This window comes from Pangasianodon hypophthalmus, chromosome 3, assembly GCF_027358585.1.
Source record: "Pangasianodon hypophthalmus isolate fPanHyp1 chromosome 3, fPanHyp1.pri, whole genome shotgun sequence".
Classification (NCBI taxonomy): Eukaryota; Metazoa; Chordata; class Actinopteri; order Siluriformes; family Pangasiidae; genus Pangasianodon; species Pangasianodon hypophthalmus.
The window spans coordinates 14,525,729-14,549,731 of record NC_069712.1 but is presented as its reverse complement, the minus strand read 5'-3'; the positions used below and the strand labels follow the sequence as shown (position 1 = coordinate 14,549,731).

The following is a 24,003-nucleotide window of genomic DNA, read 5'->3' as shown; positions in this document are numbered from 1 at the left end:
GTGGGCCTTCATGCCCAATTATGTCCATTAAATTATTTTTAAAGGTACACTATACTCCCTTTTCAGGTGAAAGTTACATAATAAAGGTACACATTTGAAAGTGCCATCCCAGGAACAAGGAAAGGTTCAATATGGTATATTTTCTTCTATGGGAGCAGGATTTGGACTCATCTGACAAAAACTCTGCCTTCCCTACATCTTATCCAGTTTAAAATAGCCTCACTTGCCCGGTCAAAGTGCTCAAGTCCAGAATAAATGACTAGATAAATAAAGCTAGGTGGTAGATGGCCCTAGAATGTTCTATCCAGATGAGCCAGTGTCCCATTTTGCAGTTCTAAGAGCAAAAAGAGGAGATGTGGAGCTGCAGCAGAGGCAAACTGCAGGCTCATCACATTCCCCTGCTTTGCCAGAGGGAGAGGAGCGAGGACTAATTAGGCTGACTGCAGATCAGTCATGGTGACACACAGTCTCTAGTGGCCTGACCCATTTTCCCTCTCAGCAAGGAGTATACATATGAACATAGAGAGAAACACGCTTATTCATATACATAGTTAGATACCTATCACTGGCCACTCAGCTTCAGCTAGTTCTACACCTGAGATGACAGCTGACAGCTGATTTTCAAAAACCGACAAGTCTTTACATTTGTAACTTAATGTTCAATGTAGATTCCATGATTTAACACTGACTCTTTATGATATTACATAAGCAAATGAAGTCTTATCAAGTTATACAAGGTGTTTACCCTTTTGATGAATCTCTTGCTAGTGAAAGATATTCAATAGGCAGTTTACTTTAGAAACTGCATTTCAGGTTAGACTTCATGCAGACTGACCTGTCTGCATTATCTTCATACCTATCATTCTGAAATACTTTCACTTTTGTTAAGGTACTTTTCAAGAAAGACCAGCAGGACAGTTTCATTGGTAACTAAAGTTAAATACCCTGTAAAACTCAATAATATATTTCCATCCACCCATCCATTTTCTGTACCGCTGATCCTACACAGGGTCGAATGGAGCCTGGAGCCTATCCCAGGGGACTCGGGGAACAAGGCAGGAGACACACTGGACGAGGTGCCAACCCATTGCAGGGCACAATCACGCACACGCATTCACACACCCATACACACACTATGTAAACTTCGCACTTTAATACACTTTAGAGATGCAAATCAGCCTACAACGCATGTCTTTGAACTGGGGGAGGAAACCAGAATACTTGGAGGAAACCCCCGAAGCATGGGGAGAACATGAAAACTCCACGCCCACAGGGCGGAGACAGGAAACGAACCCCTGGACATGGAGGTGCGAGGCAAACGTGCTTAATAATTTATGTGTCTATATTTTCTGCCCGTTTCATAAAATATGTCCACTTCAAAATAGATAGTAAAACGAAAAACAAGAGGGGTAGCTTTAAAAAAAACTCAGATATTGTGATTCAATAAATTGGTCTTTACTGTAAAAATATTTATTTATATAATTCTTAAGTGGTCAGAGAATATATTTGATAGGATACAGTCCAAATCATATGTAAATGCAGCACATTTCAAAAATGTCAAGCAGCATAGCTAGTATAGCCTCATGATTGAAGTGAAGTGAAGTGAAGTGTGGCCAAGTATGGTGACCCATACTAGGAATTTGTGCTCTGCATTTAACCCATCCAAGTGCACACACACAGTAGTGATCACACACACACACACACACACACACCGTGAACACACACCCGGAGCAGTGGGCAGCCTTTTTTTTGCTGCGGCGCCAGGGGAGCAGTTGGGGGTTCGGTGCCTTGCTCAAGGGTCTCACCTCAGTCTTGGTATTGAGGGTGGAAGAGAGCGCTGGTCATTCACTCCCCCCACCTACAATCCCTGCCGGACCCGAGACTCGAACCCACAACCTTCAGGTTCACCTTCGGGTTGCAAGTCCGACTCTCTGTCCATTAGGCATATTGATTGATTATACAGCTTTAAATACAACAGAAAATTCAACTGCTTATTTTACCCTTCAGTGTATCAACATACATCCTCAAAAATAATAATAATAATAATAATACTAAGGGTTTTAAAAGGTTTTCTTTAGGACAAGCTTAAAATCTTTAATGACTGGGCCACTGTAGGAACAGACTTTTGACTGTCAAGCTGAACAGGCCCTACAGGATCTGCTGGTCCCATGCAGAAACCTCTGGCACTAATTAATCCTAAGTGAGGAATTATCACTTCATAAGAACTTTCATAAGAGTTTTAGTCAGTATAGGCTATAACACATAACCCTCTGATTTTATGACTGATGTGAAGTACCTGAAGTGAAATAACTTATTGTTTATACAGCTCAATATATACATAATTTATATAAATAATGTATATAAATGACTTAGTAGTTAAACAACTGTGTGCACATTAGTTAAAAAACATATGGCTCATTATGTAAGTTAATGTGTGCTATTTAAAAAAAGAGTACAAACACCTTTGTTTACATCTTAACTTTAAGGAAACACTTTGGCAGCAGTGATTAAAAAAAAATCATCCACAAATATTACTTATACAAGTCTTTGCCTAAATGATTTTTAAGTATTTTTAAGTATTTTTAAGTTAAAGAAGCTATTGCACATAGGAATAAAAGCTACATTCAGAAAGAGAGATTGTTTAGTTGTAACAGTGATGTGATATCTGTGATTCATAGCTGTTACTCTGTAGTAACATCTGTAGCTAGTACTCAGACCGCATAGATCCACACTTCATTGTGTCTGTTGATTAGGTCCCATGGAGCATCATATCCAGCTGCCTCAAACCTTGTGCTATCAAATGGTTTCCCCGCAGCCTGCAAGTACTCCTTCAGCTTCTCCACATTCTCAATAGCATCAGCCTCAGACGCAATTCCGTCAAATACCCTGCCGGACGTAAGGCAAGAGTGTGAAAGCAAAAGACTGAGTCATTTAAACAATTATTTGTATATAGTCAGAGAAAGAAGACCTTTATTATGATAATGGGTTCAGTAAAGGGTCTAGCCTGAAAAGGTGTTTGCAGGATGTTATTATGAAGCAGTTGTGGGATATAACAGTGTGCAAATGCAGAGGTCAGATACACGAAAGAACATTTAGAAAGAATCCTGGAAATGTTAAACACTGCCAATGTATGGTTTAGTGTATGAAGTCTTTAAACATGCTAAAAATGCTTTAAACCATACGCAGCACTTTTAAATACTAAATATCTCTTTAAATGTGCAAAGAATAGCTTTTCATTTTTTTTACATTTTATTTTAGGAGAATTAAAGTTTACTTTGCCTTGGAATAACATTTTCCAATATAGCTATATGTACTATTTTTTAAAAAAATATACAGTTCTGTCTTAGGCACCCTATTTTTTAGTACAAACTTTGTTATAGATTTTTATTTTATGACTTCTACATTATTGATTCAGTAAAAAAACATTTTAGATTTCCAAACATTAGTTTTCCAGCACAAAATTAAATGTTACAGAAAAATGTTTGTATGTCAGTAAAAAAAAGCATATTACATAAGAGACCACTTTTCAGACAAAAAACATAATGAAGGCTGCTGGGTTTTGCTGCAGAAATAAGAAGCAAGTTCTGGTTCTGCAAGATTCTCAGTAAAACTTCCATATAATCCTTATAAAACTGCAGAGTTTGTACCGAAGACTACTATTTTTTTTTTAAAGCGAAGGATCGTCACATCAAATATTGACTTTGTTTCATTTATTACAGTTTACTGCTCTTTATGGTATTTTTTTAATGTAGAAACATTTAGTTTAATTATTTTTGAAGGCATCTTTGCTCTACAGCATTTCTTTTCATGTGCCTAAGACTTTTGCACAGTACTGTATGTGTCACTTTATGAAACATAATAAAAGAACCTGTAGCCCTCTGATTCTGTCTGGAATTCACAAATAGACTAAACAGTCCTCTAAACCTTATCTGTAATCTGTAACCTTCACACAAACATGCTAATATTAGTGCTGCTGGTATCACTGCAGCAAACAGCTTGTGTTCTGAAGTACAACAGAAACAAGTCAAAGTATATATATTGTAGCTTATATAGTATACTGGATATACTTGGTCTTACCTAACGTACACTGTTGCAGCAGGTAGGTCTTTATTTTTGATGGTCTCATCATTAGGTTTAGGGAGGACAATGTCTGCGTTGATGAAGAAGGAGATCGACACTTGCCTACCCCCGTTCTCAACTGCCTCACTAACTGACACCACTACTGGCCTGGTCATGGCAATCTCCTTTCCTACAAAACAAACATTACAAGCTTTTAAACTGTACTTTGTCACAAGCATCTCTCGTGTTTATATTTCATAATTGTGCTTACCTTCCTTATTTTTCCCTTGCATGAAGTAATAGAGTTTCCAAAAGCCATCTTGGATGTCTTTCTCTCTGGTGCTTGGAATATCTGTAGTAATCCACTGACTGGCATTATACCGACGCTCCTCAAAACCCTGATCATCCAGCGGAGTCAGAAGTAAATGGGTGGTTATAGATTAAAGACAGTACTGATTATTATAAGTTACATAAATTGAGACATCAGTGGACAACAATCAGGGGCATACCCTACCTCATATGTATTTACAACAGTGTAAACTGGACATTCATGACCATGACAAAACCAAGGTGCTTCCCAACATCCTCCAAGAGAGAGAGAAGCCATAAAAAGAAGGCAAAACTGTAAATTCATTGTGATCTTCATTCCCCCAGATGGCCAGAAGTTTGACAATGCTGACAGCTTCTGTTTGAGAAAACAGGCAGGTATACAAGCTGCATTACACACTTCCTCATACTTCAGCAACTTTATCAGGTTAGTGTTTTACATGGTTATACTGCATGTGTTTTCCTGGCAGCACATTATACTATCCGCCTTATTAATACACTTCACACTCTTCACACTCTCAAGATGAATACTATTCCCTAAAAATAATGTTTTGCATTAAGCAATTCGGTTCATCTGAAGACGATTATATATACCTAATAATAAGAGAAATATTGCTAATATGATAGCCTACTCACCTGTGGTCTAACCTGCGACTGCCAATAACACACCTCCTCGCCCAGAGGGAAGAAAAGCTGACGAGAGAAGAGAAGGCGGAGACAAGCTGCGTCCCAAACCAATCATTACTCACTTACTCACTTACTGCAGCCTGTAAAAGCCTTATGTAAATAACATCCAGAGACTCCACTGCATTTATTTAGGCACTGAACTCACACTGGCTTTATATTGAGATCAATCCACAGTGAATTAGAAGTGTATTTAGACAATGTCGTATCCGGGTTTACTAATTATAGAAAAAAACTGGAAAATGAATGTTTTATTTGTGTATAAATTATATTTAAAAAGTTTAAATGTAAAAGAATTTAAAAGAGCCCTTTACTGGCTTAGCTAATGTTGATTCTACCTACATTGCCACATCATTTTCCTTAAACAAACAAACAAACAAACAAACAAACAAACAAACGAATGAATAAGTAAGCATGCATACATTCAGAACAGGAGCATGGGTGGCTTAGTGGTTAGCGCTGTTACCTCACATGTTTGTGGTTTGGGGTTTGACTCTCACCTCCACCCTGTGTGCATGCTCTCCTGGTCTCCTCCCTCAGTCTGAAGACATGCTGGTTAGTATCTCTAAATTGCCCAGTGAGTGTGCCCTGTGATGGGTTGGCACTCATCCAGAGTGCCCCCCACATTAGGCCCTGGGATAGGCTCCCTGTGACCCTGTGTAGGATAGTTGAGGATTAAAACTTCAATCTTAATTCACCATTTTTTTCAACAGTACATAACACATTCTTAATGCCCCAGGTGTTTTCAAAAGTTACTACATTATTTATCACATATTACTTATATTTTTTTATTATAGGCAAATTCTATACTGACTTGTGCACTAACCACCCTTTTGAACATTCCTACCGCGTCTACCCTACCCTTGCCTCTGTATGAAGTTAGAAGAACCATGAAGAACCACTACATGTCTTCTGCTTATAGGAGATATAATATGAACAGTTTTAGGCTTAAGGTCTCTCCATAAGCCTGCTCGTAGATTAAAAAGACCAGGTGGCCCGAGGACACTAAACAAAGCGGTGGAAAAGACACTCTGGTAAATGACAGAATGAGCATCCCACTACACTAGGATCTACATCCCACTACACTAGGACCAAGATGTGCCAGATGTGCCAGAGAGAGAGAGAGAGAGAGAGAGAGAGAGAGAGAGGGAAAGAGAAACCTTTGACCTTCAAAACCTTTTATTTTAAAATATTACATAACAAACATCAGAGAGAGAGAGAGAGAGAGAGAGAGAGAGAGAGAGAGAGAGGTATGGATGTAAGGTGCTAAATGTTTTTTTTTTTTACGCTATGCACAAATTAACTACTTCATAAACATGGAATTTGTGCTCCAATTTTTGTGTTTTTGTGTAAAATCTTTCATTTATATTATGTTATGTGCTCTGGTTTTATTTATTTATTTAATATAATTTTTTACAGTGTTGTCTATCTGTATGTGATATCCTCATCTTCTTGGTCTTTGCATTATAAAAAATAAATAAATTCACTTTTTTGCGCAATGCAAACAGCAGATGGAGCTCGACAACAAAAAGTCCTGGCCATCTCTATTAGGATGAAGTGGGCGTGTAAAACTGGTGCGTGTCCGTGTGTGTGTGTGTGTGTGTGTGTGTGTGTGTGTGAGAGAGAGAGAGAGAGAGAGAGAGAGACTGGGCTTGTGCACCGGTTTGTGTGATGCTGATGCTTGGATGTGTGATGCTGTAGTGGTCAGTATCGGTCCTCCATGGCGGGTTTAGCTCTCATACTCACTGCTGAGATGGAGACATGACCGGAGAAACAAGAGGAAAGCACCACGATCTCTTCCTTAGAGAAGGGCTTTAGCCAGCTTGAGGAGGAGCAGACGGAGGACGAGTTCTTCCCGGCACTCTCAGGTTGCAGCTGCAGGTTTAAACGGAGCGCGTGCACAGCGCTGCTAGTCTCACTATGAGAGTCTCCTGATTCGGATCCAAGCAAATTTCTGCAGAGCGTCTGCGCCGGGCGGCTTGCGTCTTGTATCCACAGTTCGGCGGTAGCGGGGCGCTTTCTGTGCGCCACTGAGTTGGTGAAGGTGATGGAGAAGCCGGCACAAGCCCAGCTGCAGTCAGGTGCAGCCAAGAGCACGGAGAGCTGCACCGAGGATTTGTCCAAAGTCACGGATCAGGAGCTCATGAAGTGGAGTAAAGACGAGCTGGTGCGGCGGCTGCGCAGAGCCGAGGCCGAAAAGATGAGCGCCATAGTGGAGCACGGAAACCTGATCCGAGAGGTGAACCGCAGGCTCCAGCAGCACCTGAACGAGATCCGGGGACTGAAGGTAAAACGCTGCGACTGGGGGGTGCACACCTTTAAGCTTCCCGGTTCTACCGTGTCGCAAAGTACCATGTACAATTAAAAAAAAAAAAAAAGAAAAAAACTTTTTCATATTTGCTGAAAAGCAGTATGGTGACGGCATAGGTGCACAGAAAAACCCCACTGTTAACGCCTACAGTGTTATAATGAACTATTACTATGCTAAATTAACACCTGATTCATTGAATTAACAAATATAGTGTTCGATTTACATGTAAATGGTTCCTCATAAACACTGCATTTGTTTATTTCATCTTGCTTTGTTCATGCCTTAAATAATATGTTGGATAAGATGCTATCTTCATTCATTTTCTATGAACAAGTTTTGGGACCACAAAAGATGCAGAGCCTAGCAGAGATGAGTCAATGCCTGGATCTCAGATTACTTAACATTCCAGAGATGCAGGACATAGATGTTTGAAAGGCAGCAGCCCAGTGGTTACGCCAGGGACAACACTGATCTTGGATGATGGCCTAACCTAGAGGTCAAATGTTCTTTCATTGCCATTATGTGCTGGGGCAATGCATTTCAGAGCTGGTTTGTGGATGTTGCAGTATAGTGTCTCTATACCCCCCCCCCCCCCCCACCCCCCCCCCCCCAAAACACACACACACACACACACACACACACACACACACACACACAACATTTACCACTGGGGCAAGAAAAGAAGAAGTGAAGAAATGATCCTATTGTGAAGAAATAAGAATTAAGCAGTATTTGGATCAAATGATACCAGCTGGACAGGTTCTGGCATAACACCACGAAGTGACTTGCATTTTAAAGATCTAACAGTGACCTAACAGTGACTCTCACTGGCAATTTAAATTTTGGGATTTAATTTCTCCACCTTCTGGTCACAAGCATATCCTTAAACACTGAGCTACCAATGGCACAAGGATTGCAGGAATTCATGCAGTTCCTCTTCTTGTCCTTGTAGTATTAATGTTGACTTTGGTTTTAAAGTCACAATGAGCCATGCAGTTTTTTGTACTCATCACAATGTACTTATGTTACTCAATGCTGTTTTATGGACGAAAGGTCTGGAAAACAGCAGAATATTAATTTCTCTGTTCAGTATGCAGTGCATGTATCACTCCTCCTTTTTGTTGCAGTGTAGTTATGATGCTCACAATGGCTTTGGTATCACACAGGGATTGCCCTTTACTTTATATAGATGATTAGTCATTCTATTTCTTTTTCATGCAGGAGGTGAATCAGAAACTGCAAGAGGATAACCAGGAGTTGCGTGACCTTTGCTGCTTCTTGGACGATGATCGGCAGAAGGGGAAGAAAGTGTCAAGGGAGTGGCAGCGCCTCGGCCGCTACAGTGCAGGCATTATGCGTAAGGAGGTGACCCTGTACCTGCAGAAACTGAAGGAGCTGGAGCAGAGGCAGGAGGAGGTGCTGAAAGAAAACTTAGAGCTGAGGGAGCTGTGTCTCATGCTGGATGAGGAAAAAGGCTCTGGAGGCACAGGAGGCTTGCTGAGCACTGGAGGTCCAGCAGGCTGTAGGAACTCTATCGACAGCCAGAGCAGCCTGTCACATGCCAGTGTGCCCGGGCCAGGGCTGCTGAGGGACGTTGGGGATGGGAGTAGTACTTCCAGTGCAGGCAGCACTGACAGTCCTGATCATCTGACACACAAGCAACAGCTGCTGGCTGGTCCAGCTGGAGGCAGTCTTGAGCATGTCCACAAACCCCGGGCAGGGGAGGAGATGCCAGTTCCAGAGCAACTCAACCGCAGAAGGAGCACAAGTCCAGAGTATGCTGCCCACACCTTTCCTCAAGTGTGCCGGCCTCGCTGCGGGTCCTTCTCTAGCCCCGATCACAAGGGCTTGCGAGGTCTCAGCCCCGAAAAGCTTGGCAAAAGAGGCAGTCCAGAGCAGTTTCCAAAGCACTTGCCAGTGTCTTCTCAGCCTCCTGGTAGCCCTGACCTCTTTCAGAAGCACAGGACAAGCATCGGGAGCCTTTGTGGCAGTCCAGAGCCTAAGCAGATAATGTCAGGGACTCCCGAACATCTGCAGAAGGGTCGTGTGATTGCAGGAAGCCCTGAGATGCTAAGGCACCAGTACAGTGGCAGTCCAGATCATGGCAAGTTTGGCAGCCCTGGGCGGGATGTGGCACAAAGGAGGTCAGGAGCAGAAGAGCTGTCCCCACATCACCGGAGCATCTACAGTGGTATGAATGGTGGGTCTGACTGGAGCCTGCTGTAGCACCCACACATGGAGGCCCGTTTCAGTACACTACATGGTCACCATGGAGGGAATCAGTTTCAAAATATAATGCCCTATAGCCAGGCGCTATGTCATCTTATACATTATGCAATGGTCTGCATTTAGTTTTTGCATTTAGGTTTTGCTCACTCAGCTCACACGGGGGCCTTGAGGAGGTAGAGCAGGGCTGGTAAAGGCCGGTGGTGTCCAGTCATGGTTCTCAAGGGCCGTGATTTGAACAGGCTTTAGCTGCTACCTGTGCTATTATTTCTTGGAAGCCTTTTATGCACTGGAGCTCAACAGAGGGAACTGTAAGCAATTACACACCATAAAGTACAGAGGCACAACAAAAACCTGAGGACAATACAACCCAGCAGGACCAGGAGTGGACACCACTGTTTTTGCCATATGTTTCCAGGTGAGTGGCGTGGCAAATTGAAGACTGTAGCAGAAATAGTGCTTCAGCAGCTGCAGTGATGAGAAACAGGGTCATCTCTCCACTCTCTTTTCTTTTTTCCAGTCCTGCTCTTTATTTTCATACAACACCACCCTCATTCAGGCATACCTCAAGAGACTCAAGCTCCCATTATGGGAATGTCTGTAGTTAATAATGAATACTTTCAAACTGAATTTGAGGCACACACGTTAAATCTTCACAGATTTAGCTTTGCTACACAAACCTATATCCATTAATATGTGAATCTCAAAAACAGATACATACTAAAGGGGTAAAACAAAAGCAGAGTCCACTCATTTTCATTCATCATTATTATTATGGCCAACCCCTGCTGCAGGCTACTTTAGGTGTCCAATGCTATGTTTATCCATGTTTTTGATTAGTCCAGAAGCTGTTGCAGAAAAAAGTCATAAGCAAATAAAGAACAAATGTTTCCTTACGCTCTCATACTTAAGAACACATAGGGCTGAATAATATCGACAAAACTTGATACTAGTGGAATGCAAAAAATGCAATAAATAATTTGAAACATCATCGGAACAGTTAGCAGTTCTACATGACTGAAATGTAATTCATACCACTTTATACCATATGCATGGTAATGTGACTACACATTGCTGACAAAATCATATTAAGGTATAAAGCAGCTTCCTGTCTGGTGCCATTGAATGATCTAGAGCCTCTGCCTTTATCTTGATTTACCTTTGTCTCTTAGTAAATGGGATAATGAATGTGTGCAAAGAAAAAATATCAGCTGCTTCTGTTGGTGTGTGACAGGCATTCTCTCCAGCAGGAGGCTGCTAATGATTTTCTGAGCAGGGAAAGTGCTGATTTGTGGAGCTAGCCAAGGCCATGGGACACTTCCTGAAGCAGTGTTGTTTACCTTACCTTGCATTTCAGAGACAAATAACAGCAGTTAATTAACACCTGATTGCATTTAGCTGGAAGGCATTCCCAGATGCTCTGCAGTGACAGATATGTCTAACAAAAGGGTTCTCACTATGGTGGAAGTTTGTTTTGACTGTGTCCAGTGGGATCTGAATATAAATGTTAAAATCTGACATGTTGAACAAAGAAACTGAGACTTCTAATGCCTTGTCCAGACTAGTAGGAATACACTGAATACACTGTTGTAAAAACCTTTCCTGCCCTAACTGCAACTCAGGGATGATAGGAAAATGTCTAATCCGAGCATGTGCAGATGTGTGGTACCTTAGAAAGGAAGTTTATGTAAACCTTGTGCTTTGATGTGTTGCTAACAAAATGGGGCTAAGTGAAAAATGACTCTTTCTATGGTCACTAAGGGCACTAAGTATGCAGAGGTCAGTCGTACAGTAGTGAATACAAAGTACTATGTTTGAATGTAGGGATACGGCCTTTATGTTGTATCTGTAGCTATCGTAAGACCAAAGACAGAATATCTGACTATCTGAATACAGTATAACTCCAGTTTCCCTGTCCACACTACAATGACTCTGTTTCAGGCCAAACTGAAGAAAAACTTTTACCTTTAAAACGTATTTGTATTAGCGTTAGTTTTCTTTCTGTGTTATTTGGAGTTTCATCCTTCCATTTTCCCCTTCTAAATTTTAAATTTACAGATTCTATTAAACTGTTCCCCAGGCACTGAGTGACTTTCTTAAGTCCCAGCCACTATCCCCACCCAACACTCTCTCACTTCTTTAATCTTGAGCTTTCTTAGACGTGCATTTCCACAAGACGCTCCCCAGTGAGGCCAGTCAGTCACGCATAAACAGTTTCTGAGCTGGCTCCTCCAAAGATAGCATAGTAATCTACAATAGCAATTTTGTACCTATGTTTGCTCTAATGGAGGTTGAGACAAGAGTGAACAGTAAATTACCATGGGTCCATGGCTAGTCCAGATGGATTATTAAAACAAAAAGAATTGGAGAAATTTCTTTTCTTCCTGCTGTATTGAGCATGTAAATTTTTCAGCTGGGCTTTTGTTTTGCACCACCAACATTTTGCTGCAATTAATACAATTAAGTAATTACGCACAAGCAAGAGTGTTGTTATACTGAATATCAGCAGTGCTGTGGTTTGCTGCAGGGCGAGTGCTGTAGGTAATCACAGCCGTAGTGATATTCAGTTCAACTGCACTATTGCGAGTGTGATGTTGCTTTTATACAATAGCTGTATAAACAAGAAATTAATAGTGACATATTGGACACAATATGACCAAATATTCTGTTTATTTTTGCTCCGCTAGCAGAATTAGACCCTGAAGGTGCCATGCTCACTTTATAGCATGCCGGCTAGCTCGCTAGCTATCTCACATTGATTTGTACATTCCCTTTAAAAGTGCTTTTGGTGAATTTGGCATTCTTTCCTTCTTTCTTTTTATCTTCAACTAACTAGCTTTTATATTTTAAGCCAAAAATTATATTTCTGAAAAAGTATTATTTGCCATGCCCGCTGATGATGTCAGTATAACACTACTATAGCAACCGTTTTGAACTAGGAAGTGGAATTTTATGTGGCGATCACAGACAAACGGATTGATACATACAGTAAAACGTTCCAGTGCGGTTATAGGAAATATAGGCACTTTTGGAATGCCGCTCAACCAATCAAATTAGTGGACCCGAACTAACTGTTGTATAATATTCAATATACACTATATGGCCTAAGGTTTATGGACACCTGACCATCGCACATTACTTCGCACATCTTTATTTCAGCACTAGTTCATATAATACGCATTATGCAGCAGAAGAATGAAGCCAAAGCAGGCAATCATGACTTATTATTTAATTCAGAATTTATCATGATCCCAGTTGTAGGCCTTACTCTAGACTCAGTGCTGTTGCAGCTTTCTGGGAATGTCAGGCCTAGTGTTTATGATTGTGTTAGAATTTTAGTTACATACTGATATTGGTTATGCAGGTGATTTTGAAATCACATTTGCCATATTTGCCATCTATGCAAAGGTATTTGCCAGCACATCATTTTGTCATTATTTTAGTGTTTAATCACTGTAAGCTCTTGGTCAGAGTCAGGGCTAGGTCTGCCTAGATCATCTCTCCACTCAATCTCCCTTACACTGTTCTCTGAGCCCCTGGGAGAGCCAGAGACTCAGCCGCATCTTTCTCGCTCACAGAGGACACTACTGTGACCTTGACCACACTCCAGCTAAATATAACTGTATAAACCAGAACTGGCTTCAAATGGGCCTCGGTATGTGTTCCTTAGGGTCTTCTTCTGGCAAATCTTAAACTGTCTATCAATCAAATGGCCTGACAGTGCCTGGTGTAAATAATAAGTCACGCTGTAGATATGCAGCATTTGCATTGCTAATGTGACATGTAATAAGCCCTGTTTGCAGTTTGCTGACATGACTGTACATTTCACTAGGAAATGTGAAGTAGGATTTGTTCCTGCGTTTTTGCTTTAAAGTTTAACCAGAATTTAATTAAATTACTTCCTTTCACTTCTCATCAGATCAGACTGGTCTCTGTTGTTGTCAGTCCCTTTAATTCAGACGGTGAAATCCATTTGCGAGAAGGAGGCCTTGCTGGTTGCATTGTATAACAGTTATGGATCAGTTACCAAAAGAATTGTTCTCTTCTGCTAAATTAAATTTAGCAAGCTCTTGTGGCCCAGACCACTGACTGATATTGAATGTATTTTCAGAGTTAGATTTTAAGATTTTTCCTTTTGTTCATCATTTAATTAAAATTCAAAACGATTTATGGTGTTGTGCGCTGTTACCTGCTTCCAGGTTTGCAGCGTGTATGCTGGGTGTAGTGCATAAAAAAAGGTCTGCATGCGGTGTGGAGAATGAGCCTTATAAAAGAAACTCATAAAGAATGGATACGTGCTTCAGTGGTCATTGATTATTCATTAGCTCAGGAGAAAGCATTTGAATCAAGGCCTTACTTGCCTCATCATAAGAAACAGTTATCTTGAATACTATGGGTTTAATTTTTATGACATAACACTTTATATAAAGGCTGTCTATCTAACACCCTCATGCCTTCAAGATGCCTTGAGTCCCATCACCTTACTTGTGCATGGTTGTATTCATTAAAGCGAGTGATTACTATATGGACAGTAAATATGCTGTTATCAGAGTGACATATAAAGAAACATTTATTTGCAGATGTGTTTAAATACCATATTGTGAAATGACTAAAAATTATAATTCTACAAAAAAATTTCCCAAATAACCATTGCCAGTGGGTCTGAACATATGCATGTCATTAATGAGATGCTTTATTTGCAAAATTTTGTACTATTTTCTAATTAAATTTAAAACTAACAAAGAAAATATGTTCTATTTGAATACAAAACAAACAAACAAACAAATGGGTCCTAAATGTGATATTTCATGTAAGTACATTATCTAACAATTTCCAGCAAGCACTAATTGGAATCGAACATTTTTTATGGATGAATCTCAAATGCTATATTTTTGGGAATATAGTGCACTATGTAGGCTCTACAACACCATTATATTACCATATATAGTGAGGATGTAGGGCTTTTGCCTAATTGTATATTGGAAGGGCCCTCAATAGAAAATATAATTATATTCCTGCATAAAATGTTGATGGCAAATTTTTTATCCATTTAGTCAAATATCATAGATACAAATGTTACTATAAGTAAACATTATTAAAATTATATATATATATATATATATATATATATATATATATATATATATATATATATATATATATATATATATATATATATATGTATGTATTAAAACAGTTTTCTTATTGCCTCCTTGTGATTTTCACCTTTAGCCCATGCAAATGTGTAGAATTACTTCGAATGTTTGTTCAGTTTGTAGCAGTGTGAGTGAAATTATAGGCTAATTAACATTCAAATGCATATGAATAATAAATCTTTTAAGTAATTTAAATGTAAATGTAATTAAGGGATTTGACAGCCCTACAATATGAATGTAGTTCTGCATGTCACTTTACTCTATGAACAGTAAATATCACTGAAAGATGCTAATAACAATCATCAGGATTTAATGAAGTGTGAATGTTGTACAATTAATATTCACACTGTTAGAACTGTATGTTTCTTCACTGGTATTGTATCAAATCTGTATATTTTGAATTAATTTCCAATGAATGTGGTATTTAATGTCACTTTATTATATGAGAAGTGAATCATTTGGCTTTAATGAAGAGAACTAATACTTGACAAGTCTCCTCCCCTGTAGATACTGTGTTTAACATACAGCCAGAGTGTGGCCATAGCCGAAACCATGGAGCTTTTATGGGAGATATAAAAGTTCGTATTTAAGATTTGACTAAATGGATAAAAAATTTGCCATCAACATTTTATGCAGGAATATAATTATATTTTCTATTGAGGGCCCTTCCAATATACAATTAGGCAAAAGCCCTACATCCTCACTATATATGGTAATATAATGGTGTTGTAGATACTGAAAAAGCACGAGTGGAAGGAGATGTTTATATGTTTTACATTTCATATAAGAGATCTACACAACACATTTCAGTCAATGTAAAGGCAATGGTTAGATAAAGACACAGAGCCAGGTCACTTTTTGTCTGTTCATAAATTAAGACTTGAATTAGTAAATGAATTAGAAATACATATCAGTGTTGAGTAAAACAACACTGAAATCCCTAATGAAACATTCATGAATACCTTATAAAGTGTTTATGCTATATGTTATGAATATGTTATGTTGATTCCTTTCGTATGTTACCGTTTGGGCCAGGTTTTAATTTACTCAGTTTCACAAATATGGCAGATAATATCCAGGCGATATTTACACCATATTTTCATATGATGACAAAAAGCATCCTTCCCTTATAAAATTGAGAATTAAGTATGCTAAATTATTTGCATAAATGCATCCAATCTATGAATATCACATAATCATGTAGTGTAGTGTAGTCAGTGTCTACTATTGACACAGGCCTGTATTATTGTGCTTATGGTATGTTACTTTGTTTAACTGCTAATATTGGTCAACTCTTAGTCTTTTCCTTGTCTCTTAATGGTCTATTTAAATAATCCACATCATCTGTTTTGATTACTGCTTATAGAATACGTCTTGCACTTTCCCTGGAAGATATCCCAGTGTGTCAGTGGAAGGCCTGTGTTTAACATACAGCCAGAGTGTGGCCATAGCCAAGACCATGGAGCTTTTATGGGAGATATAAGAGTTCGTATTGAGAGGATCACAGGATGAGTAAGGGAGAGAGGAGTTGTTGGTCAGATCTTTACCCATAACCCCTGAGTACCTGCTGGGTGTGGGCATGGATTGTGATCAGTCAGTGTAGCAACACTACAAGAAGGACCATGGTAAAACCAGCTGCTGGTCTCTTACTTAATCTGTTCTTACATCCTCTTACGCTAGGGGCTACATTAAATAATATACCATGTTGGCATAAAAGTACAAAAATGTCTCATGTGGCTGAATCAAACTCTGCTCACAATTTTAAACTTTTTTAACACGCATTCTTTAATGTTTTCATCTATTAAGGCCAGTTATTCTACATGACCTGGCATTAAATATGTACACTATTATTTGTCTCTCCTACATTAAAAAAAAATTCTATACACAAGGCAGTTTATGAGGTAGCTTACATTATCTGTGTGTGGGAGATGGTACTGCATCAATGTGAAAAAAAAAAGGCCAGACTTCCAGCGTATTCAGCTCTTTTACTGCTGCAAAAACTCATTCACCCACTGAAAATCACTAGCAATGAGACACCTCGGATATATTGTACATTGCCTCGCTCAGGTCAGAAAACCAGCAAGACAGAACCTAGAAAGCCAAGTAATTACTTAAAAAAGCAACACATGCTTAAAGTGTACAGTATATGCATGGGTGGACAGATGAAATGAGCGAAGCAGCTTGTGCAAAGAAAGCTATCATGTCTGACAAGGATAGCAAGCATGTGGGGATCGTCCAGTGCAAGTCTGGAGTAATGCAGTCTGCATGGGAGACATAAATAGAGAATACTGTATTCAATTCAATTCATTTTTATTTGTATAGCGCTTTTTACAAAGGTCATTGTCTCAAAGCAGCTTTACACAAACAAAAGTAAAGTGAAGTGTGTGTGTGTGCCGTCTCTGATGAGCAAGCAGGGCGACGGTGGCAAGGAAAAACTCCCTGAGATGGTGATAGGAAGAAACCTTGAGAGGAACCAGACTCAACAGAGAACCCATCCTCATATGGGTTTACACTGTAGTGTGCGTGTGTGTGAGCACAATGTGTGTTGGTGTAGTCCATGGAAAACAGCTGAAGCGTTTTCGTGGCAGTATGAAGCATTGCCGGTGGACAGGTCCAGAGTGAAGGGGGGGAGGTCTGGATCACCGGCAGCTCAGGAGTGTAGCTCGGCAGTATATTCACACTGGGTCATGTCCTTGTCAATTTAAACCAGCTATACATATGATGGCTAGCACACTGATGAGTTAACAATCATACATTAGTGTTTTCTGCTGTGCCATGTGCACTGTATGCATTACTATGTGCAGTTGTAGCTGTACCCAATGGCATTCTGTTTCCTGCCTTGAAGGGATGTTGCTGAGATATGGTAAATGTGGCTAGTCTGTAATGCCTAATGATACACTATATGGCCAAATGTTTGTGGACACCTGACCATCACACCCATATATGCTTGTTGAACATTCCATTCCAGATTTAGTCCCCCTTTGCAGTTATAATTACTTCCCCTTTTCTGGGAAGGCTAGATTTTGGAACGTGGCCATGGGAATTTGTGCTCATTCATCTACAAGAGCTTAAGTGAGGTTGTGCACTGATGTCGAGTGAGGAGGCCTGGGGTTCAGTCAGCATTCCAATTCATCCCAAAGGCGTTCCACTCCAACGTTGGCAGACCTTGTCTTTATGGACCTCACTTTGTGCACAGGGGCATTGTCATGTTGGAACAGGTCTGGCCCCTTGGTTCCAGTGAAGGGAAGTTGTAATGCTACAGCATACAAAGACATTCAAGACAATTGTGTGCTTCCAATTTTGTGGCAACAGTTTGGGGAAGAACCACATATGGGTGTGATGGTCACGTGTCCACATACCTTTAACCATATAGTGTATACCTTGTCTAGACTTAATAAGACAAAAATTTGTTCCTTGTTACTATATAAAGTCAAAATCTTATTAGCTTACATGTACATTAGCAAGCTTGTTTGTGAACCTTGCTAGCTACTAAAGCTAAATAGTTATGGCTAAAGAGTTATTATCAACATATTGAGACCTCTAGTACATTTAATCATTAAATGCAGCCAAGAATCGCCTGCGTTCACAGAAATAGGCCTTGTGGAATGACATGACCAACCACAGACAGTTTCTTAAATATCTTACTTGAAAATGCTCACTGTAATGGTGTTCATAATTTCTTTTCCTCGTAGAAGTTCATGTACATGGAAGTGTGGACAGCCAATCAGATTGCAGCCTTCTGAACATTCTGAAAGTTATGGCCAGACAAGAGTGCAAAAGTCATATGTTCTGGGTGCCAGGGGTCTGAGGCTAAGACTAACATTAGCAGGTGGAAACAGTTATGCAGCGCTTTTAGGCATGCACACTCCTCTTTTTGTGTAATTGCAGATTTTTGTGTTTAGGTGAATATATTGTGGCTATCCTTTGACAAAAGAGTCACGGAGAGATTTGGAGTAATGCAGAAAAGGACAGAGACTGGTGCTGTTTTTGCCACAAAAAAGTGCCGTATTTTTGCTCTTGTTTTGCCTATGGTAGTGAGGCACACATTTCTGGACATAGGCAGAAAAGACAGAAGGCTACTCATGTCTCAGCTCTGTGCTGTTTTGGGCTCAGTATGTGTGCAATGAATGATACATGTACTGTACATGTACACACTGAAGGAGGAACTGAACATTACACAGCCCCTAGAAATGGACCACAGACATGTACAGCTAAAAGTTGTGACTGCACCATATGCTATACGTGTACAAGGAAAGAAATGAAAGACTAATGATTGGCATTTGTCACTTGAGCTTCATTCTAAAGCCATTAAAATGTAACTGGTGCATCTATAATACAATAAAGGACTTCACTGCTATCTCACATTCACTAAGGTGTCTGCAGTGAATGGAGAACGATGTGCAGAAAAAGAAGTCCAGGATACCTTGGACATAAGAGATAAGATGTTAAGACTAATATTCATGTTAATTAAAGTAAGGTAAATAAAGTAAGGTTAAGTAAAGTAAGACTGATATATACTGCTGTATATTGGACATATTTTAATAAGCATTTTGCAGCAGCAAAGCTTAGTGGTGCATAAAAGCATAATGCATACACTGTATATCTGCAATATATGTGCAAGCTGAAGGTTTTTCAAATGCTCTGTTTCAGCTCAAACTCACCCACACACAACTCTCTACAAACCCGCAGTATAGGACTCACACTTCTGTGTGTGTGTGTGTGTGTGTGTGTGTATGTACTGTACATATATATATATATATATATATATATATATATATATATATATATATATATATATATATACACACACACACACACACTCACCGTACATTAATGCAGCCAGTCATGCAGCAGCTATATATATATATATATATATATGTATGTATGCACACAACACATTGTGAGTCCTTTATTTGTTTCTGAAACTGATATTCTTTAATATCTTACAAACAGACCACATCCATGGATGCACAACAAACAACAGCCATTCTTATTAAACTCAGGTGTGGTTTATAGGAACCTTTGCAAAATCTGCCCAGAGGCCCAGAGGTCCTGAGGCACAGTGCATAGCTCAGCTGGATGGACGAGTCAGCACCTCCATCCACCACACTCTCTGCTGAGGAAGGAAGCATTTGGCTGAAGGAAATTGAGGAGCAGAGCCAGGTTATTGCCAAAGCAATTAAAATAAATGAAATTTGTATGCAGATGAGAGCTGCATTGGACAGAGGGAACAAGCACAAGATAGAGCAGTTGTCACTGTGGCAGGACGAAGTACACAGGAGGCTATTTGCATTTCTTTATGAATTCCCATCAGCATAAACAGTTTATCTACCACACAGTTTATCCTATATCATCATCTGTGTGCTTGACTTTGACTTTATCATATGGAGACTGAATTTCAAATACAGTAGTCTCCCAAATGATCCCCTTTCACTTTATGGTCATCATCAGAAATATGCAACAATTACAGTGTATTTAAGGTGGTTACAGGAGCACAAAAATCTCTCTAAGAAGCACTGAGATCGACCGACTGTGAAAGTCTATATTATATCCTTTACTGTCCCAGTGCTTGGAGTTTCTTTCATTCCGTGTGGCTGCATCTGCAATGCGTCGTGTTTTTTATAGGGTTGTTAGGGCTGTGTGTACATAGTAAAGGTAGGAAGATATTAATAAGTTATAAGTAGTGGTGCCAACAGTTAACACAAAAATCCTTGTAAGCAGATGGAACAGCTCCATCCTAACAGCATTACTGATAACACACGTATTGATTAAACTGATGATTTACTGCAGTCTGCTGAAATGTGGGTATTTAAGCAACCAGCTGAGTCTTCAAGCTTAAGCTTCATATAATTATCAAATTAGCATAAATGCATATCTGCTCTCTAGTCTGGCCCACGTCCATATTATACTGCACACAACAAAACACTGTCTAGACCGGTAGTGAAAGACATTTACCTTTTATCAGCTAATTTGAAGAAAAAGAAAAATTATATTTGAGTGAAAAATTGTACTCAAGTGAAAGTATGAATAATGAGTCAAAATCTTACTTAGTTAAAAGTGGAGGTACTAGCCAAAGCTGTATTCAAGTGAAAGTAAAAAAGTTGCTACTTTTAAATGTGCTTGAGTATTAAAAATGTAAAACTTGAGAACTTGTATTACTTATATTTCTACGTGCTTGTATTTCTAGAGCTGTTACAAGCAACTACACAATTTTGCCTGAAAACATCATTCAATCTCTGTAGGTTTGCTGGTCATATGCATGACTAATGCTATATAGTTTTCCAATGAAATAATTAGAAGTATAATATCCTAACTAATATTATCCTAACATAACTAATATTTACCAACTCATGTTGACCAACTAGAATTTGACTTGCTGCCTAGCCAGTTATGCTAGCTACTGGAAGCTACTACTAGCTACTTTTCCAACCCTGCTTATTTTTTAGAGATTTGTACATCTGAACATCAGTACACTATAAAAATAGTTTATTTCACAAATAGATCTGCACAAACTCTACTGGCTTTTAACTCTACTGGGTTTTCTCTGTGGGGGTTGAAATTAACGGATATTTGGAACTCACTTGAACGTCATTTTACCAAACCGGGGCTGAAGTAAATAACAGCTTTCTACCCAGATCAGGGTAGAGCACATATTCCTTGTATTTTTGTCTCACATTCACTGTGATTTGGTGAATGTAGCGGTAACATTGTTGTTTTTTCCGGGTATACAGTGGGGTCCAAAAATCAGTGACCACTAGTGAAAATGCTTCTATTTTGCATTTGTTTCTAATTTAATACAGCAGTTTTCATTAGAAATTATATTATTGACAACAACTTAAGTGAAAAGTAGAATCTTTTAAATATTTACATGAATTTCAGAGTTTCGTAGGATTTGGGATGTCTCCTTTTTGCTTTAACTTGAGTGGAGCTGGCATGGACTACACAAGTTTATGCAAAACCTTATGATCCATTTTAGATCAGATCCATCAGTGTCTCATCTGAACGCATGCCTCAATAGAAGAGATTAGGCATGAGGAAAATCTGATCTTTTATACAAAGCAGTTAACATGGTCAATATCACAAATTTGCTTACATTTAAAAAGGGACCTAGAAGTAGTGCAATATCTTGCATATTAAATATTCAAGATATTGAACATTTACTTTCTTTGTTTTTAATATGTCAGTGTTTTAAAACCTTCTGTTTATCTCCAATTTTAAATGGAAAAAAACCCCAGATTTTCAATGAGCAACCCAAAGTCCAGTGTGACCGCTACTTATTAAATAACAGCGCCATTACTTTAACTGGCCAAAGAGACCACAGTCTTGACTTTTTGTTTTCAGTTGGCTACCATTAGCTTTCTGCTAGGTGACTTTTTTTCAGGTTTGGTCTGATCGTTTCTTTAGCTGAAAAAGCAGAAACGCTTGGTTTTAGTGTCTGCTGTAAGAGCATGTTGTGTAACATGAACTTATATGTCCTCTATTTCCCATTTTCTTTCTCTGTAACTTGTGTGCACCTCTTCCCCAACACCATATCACACAGTACTGCTACTTACTATGACTACACACACACACACACACACACTTCGCACTTACACTTCACAATTATCTGCAGAGTGTAGTACCATTCCATATTGATGAACACATTTGTAACCCAGCTTTTCTCAGCAGGTTAGATCAGCTGAGAGTCCTCAAGAGTCAATTTTCCCTTCACAAAAGCCCTCAGCATCTGTTGTAAAGTGGCATCCACTTCAGTTAGAGTAGCCATGTCATTTGAGCAGTAACAGCAAATGACTTTTATTGTACATCCCATTGCTTATGTGGTTCAGGGCTGCTCATGTGTTTGCTTTAGGAATGTATGCTTTGCACTGACTGAGGTAAAGAATTATTATTTACTTTTTAATGACATTCTTTTTGTTATGAAATCTCATCTTTGAAATGGGGTTGACTATTTCAGAAAAAAACCATGGGTTTCTTCAGATGGAGTAGCTGTGATGGACTGTAAAAAAAGACTGTAGGTGCTGGTACTGGAAGCTGGGTCAGTCCTCCCTCTAACGGTGTATGTGTGTGTTTCTTGATCCTGTTTTTAGGACTAGCTGAGAGTAATAACACTCTCTCCACAGCAAAACATCTCCCATCCCTCACACTACTCCGTTTTGACAGTTAAAGCTCTTTATGAGAAAGTCTACGTCTCTGAGCACTCAACCATGAACTACAAATCATTAGAGTTTACAGAAAATACTCTCAGTTTGATTGTCCTATTTTGGATTTGGCATTTTAAATCCCTTAATTGCAGTGACTTATTTGTGTACTGTGAGTTCCACTGAAATGCCTCAAACAGAAATCCAAAAATAAAAAAAACCTATGATGCTGCAATATTAAAGAGAAATAAATAGATATTCTTTCACTTTTATTGCTTGGAGAAAGTCGTGGAAGGAAACTCATTAAGTGAGGCTTCATGGGATAGCCAGAGGAGCCAGGGAGGATGTTGGTACAGACAGGTTATGGGGAGAGCTTAAGCTTTTCAGTTTTCTCCTCCATAGGCAGGGTGCTAAGTACTCTACAGAGAGCAGTCAGGCATTTCTTCTAGTGTTGGCCTGTAAAGTAGGCCAACAGCTGCTTCTCCTCCCCATTAGCATTTTTACTTTGAAGCCAAATGCCCCCTGTTATTTTGCTGAAGATATTTAATACATTAATATGCATGCACACATTTAACCTGTTGTTGCAGGCTTGACTGTTGCTGCTGGAGTGCTTGTTAACGAGAAAAACAACAAAACAAGAAAAATTTAAGAAATGTATCATGTTTGGAGCTATACTGCAGGGTGGTTTTATGTAATTATTTCTCATAAAAGCTTTCAATGTCAGCAGGAGGCGTGCAAAAGCATGTGTGAGATAACAGATGTGTCCATCTTTTCTTTGTTCTTTGCCCCCAAAAAGCCCTGTGAACTCTTCTGAGCAGACCTTACTGTGTTGTATAATGATATGTGCGATATGCTTCTGATTATCAGTCTGTATGTGTGTTTGCTCTTTGATGTACTAGATATATTGTGTTTTCATTGAAAGTGGATCTGCTTTTCTTTTTTTCTTTGCTCCAGTAAAAAAAAAAGGAAATCTGTTTAAAGACAACAAGCTATAAAACTAAGCTACAAAACTGGCCAGAGAATTGGTCTAAGCTAAACAGGCTTTATGCATGCATGCATTCTACACATTTTTTCCTTTTCTCTGGCTTGCCTCTACGCCTTA

General features: G+C 39.2%; 2 protein-coding genes across 3 annotated transcripts in view; one reads left to right on the top strand and one right to left on the bottom strand.

Annotated features, from left to right (window-relative positions):
• Positions 1–1,308: 1,308 nt before the first annotated feature.
• soul2 (heme-binding protein soul2) lies at positions 1,309–5,122 on the bottom strand. The gene is made up of 5 exons (XM_026943791.3): positions 5,023–5,122; positions 4,574–4,744; positions 4,331–4,457; positions 4,078–4,249; positions 1,309–2,886 (listed from the first exon to the last, which is right to left on the bottom strand). The coding sequence occupies exons 2-5, from the start codon at positions 4,703–4,705 to the stop codon at positions 2,712–2,714; spliced, it is 606 nt and encodes a 201-aa protein (XP_026799592.1). The 5' UTR covers positions 4,706–4,744; positions 5,023–5,122; the 3' UTR covers positions 1,309–2,711.
• A 1,574-nt stretch (positions 5,123–6,696) lies between these two features.
• The window catches only part of ccdc85a (coiled-coil domain containing 85A), a 29,955-nt gene continuing 12,648 nt past the window's right edge, over positions 6,697–24,003 (top strand). Inside the window, exons 1-2 of one of the 2 annotated variants that reach the window (XR_004577668.2) lie at positions 6,697–7,357; positions 8,603–10,025. Coding sequence is in view for 1 of the 2 variants with exons in the window: in XM_034302135.2 (XP_034158026.2) it covers positions 7,118–7,357; positions 8,603–9,581 (1,219 nt within the window). In the remaining variant the exon portion in view is untranslated. The remainder of the gene's footprint in view (positions 7,358–8,602; positions 10,026–24,003) is intronic. The other variant, XM_034302135.2, reaches the window with a different exon arrangement.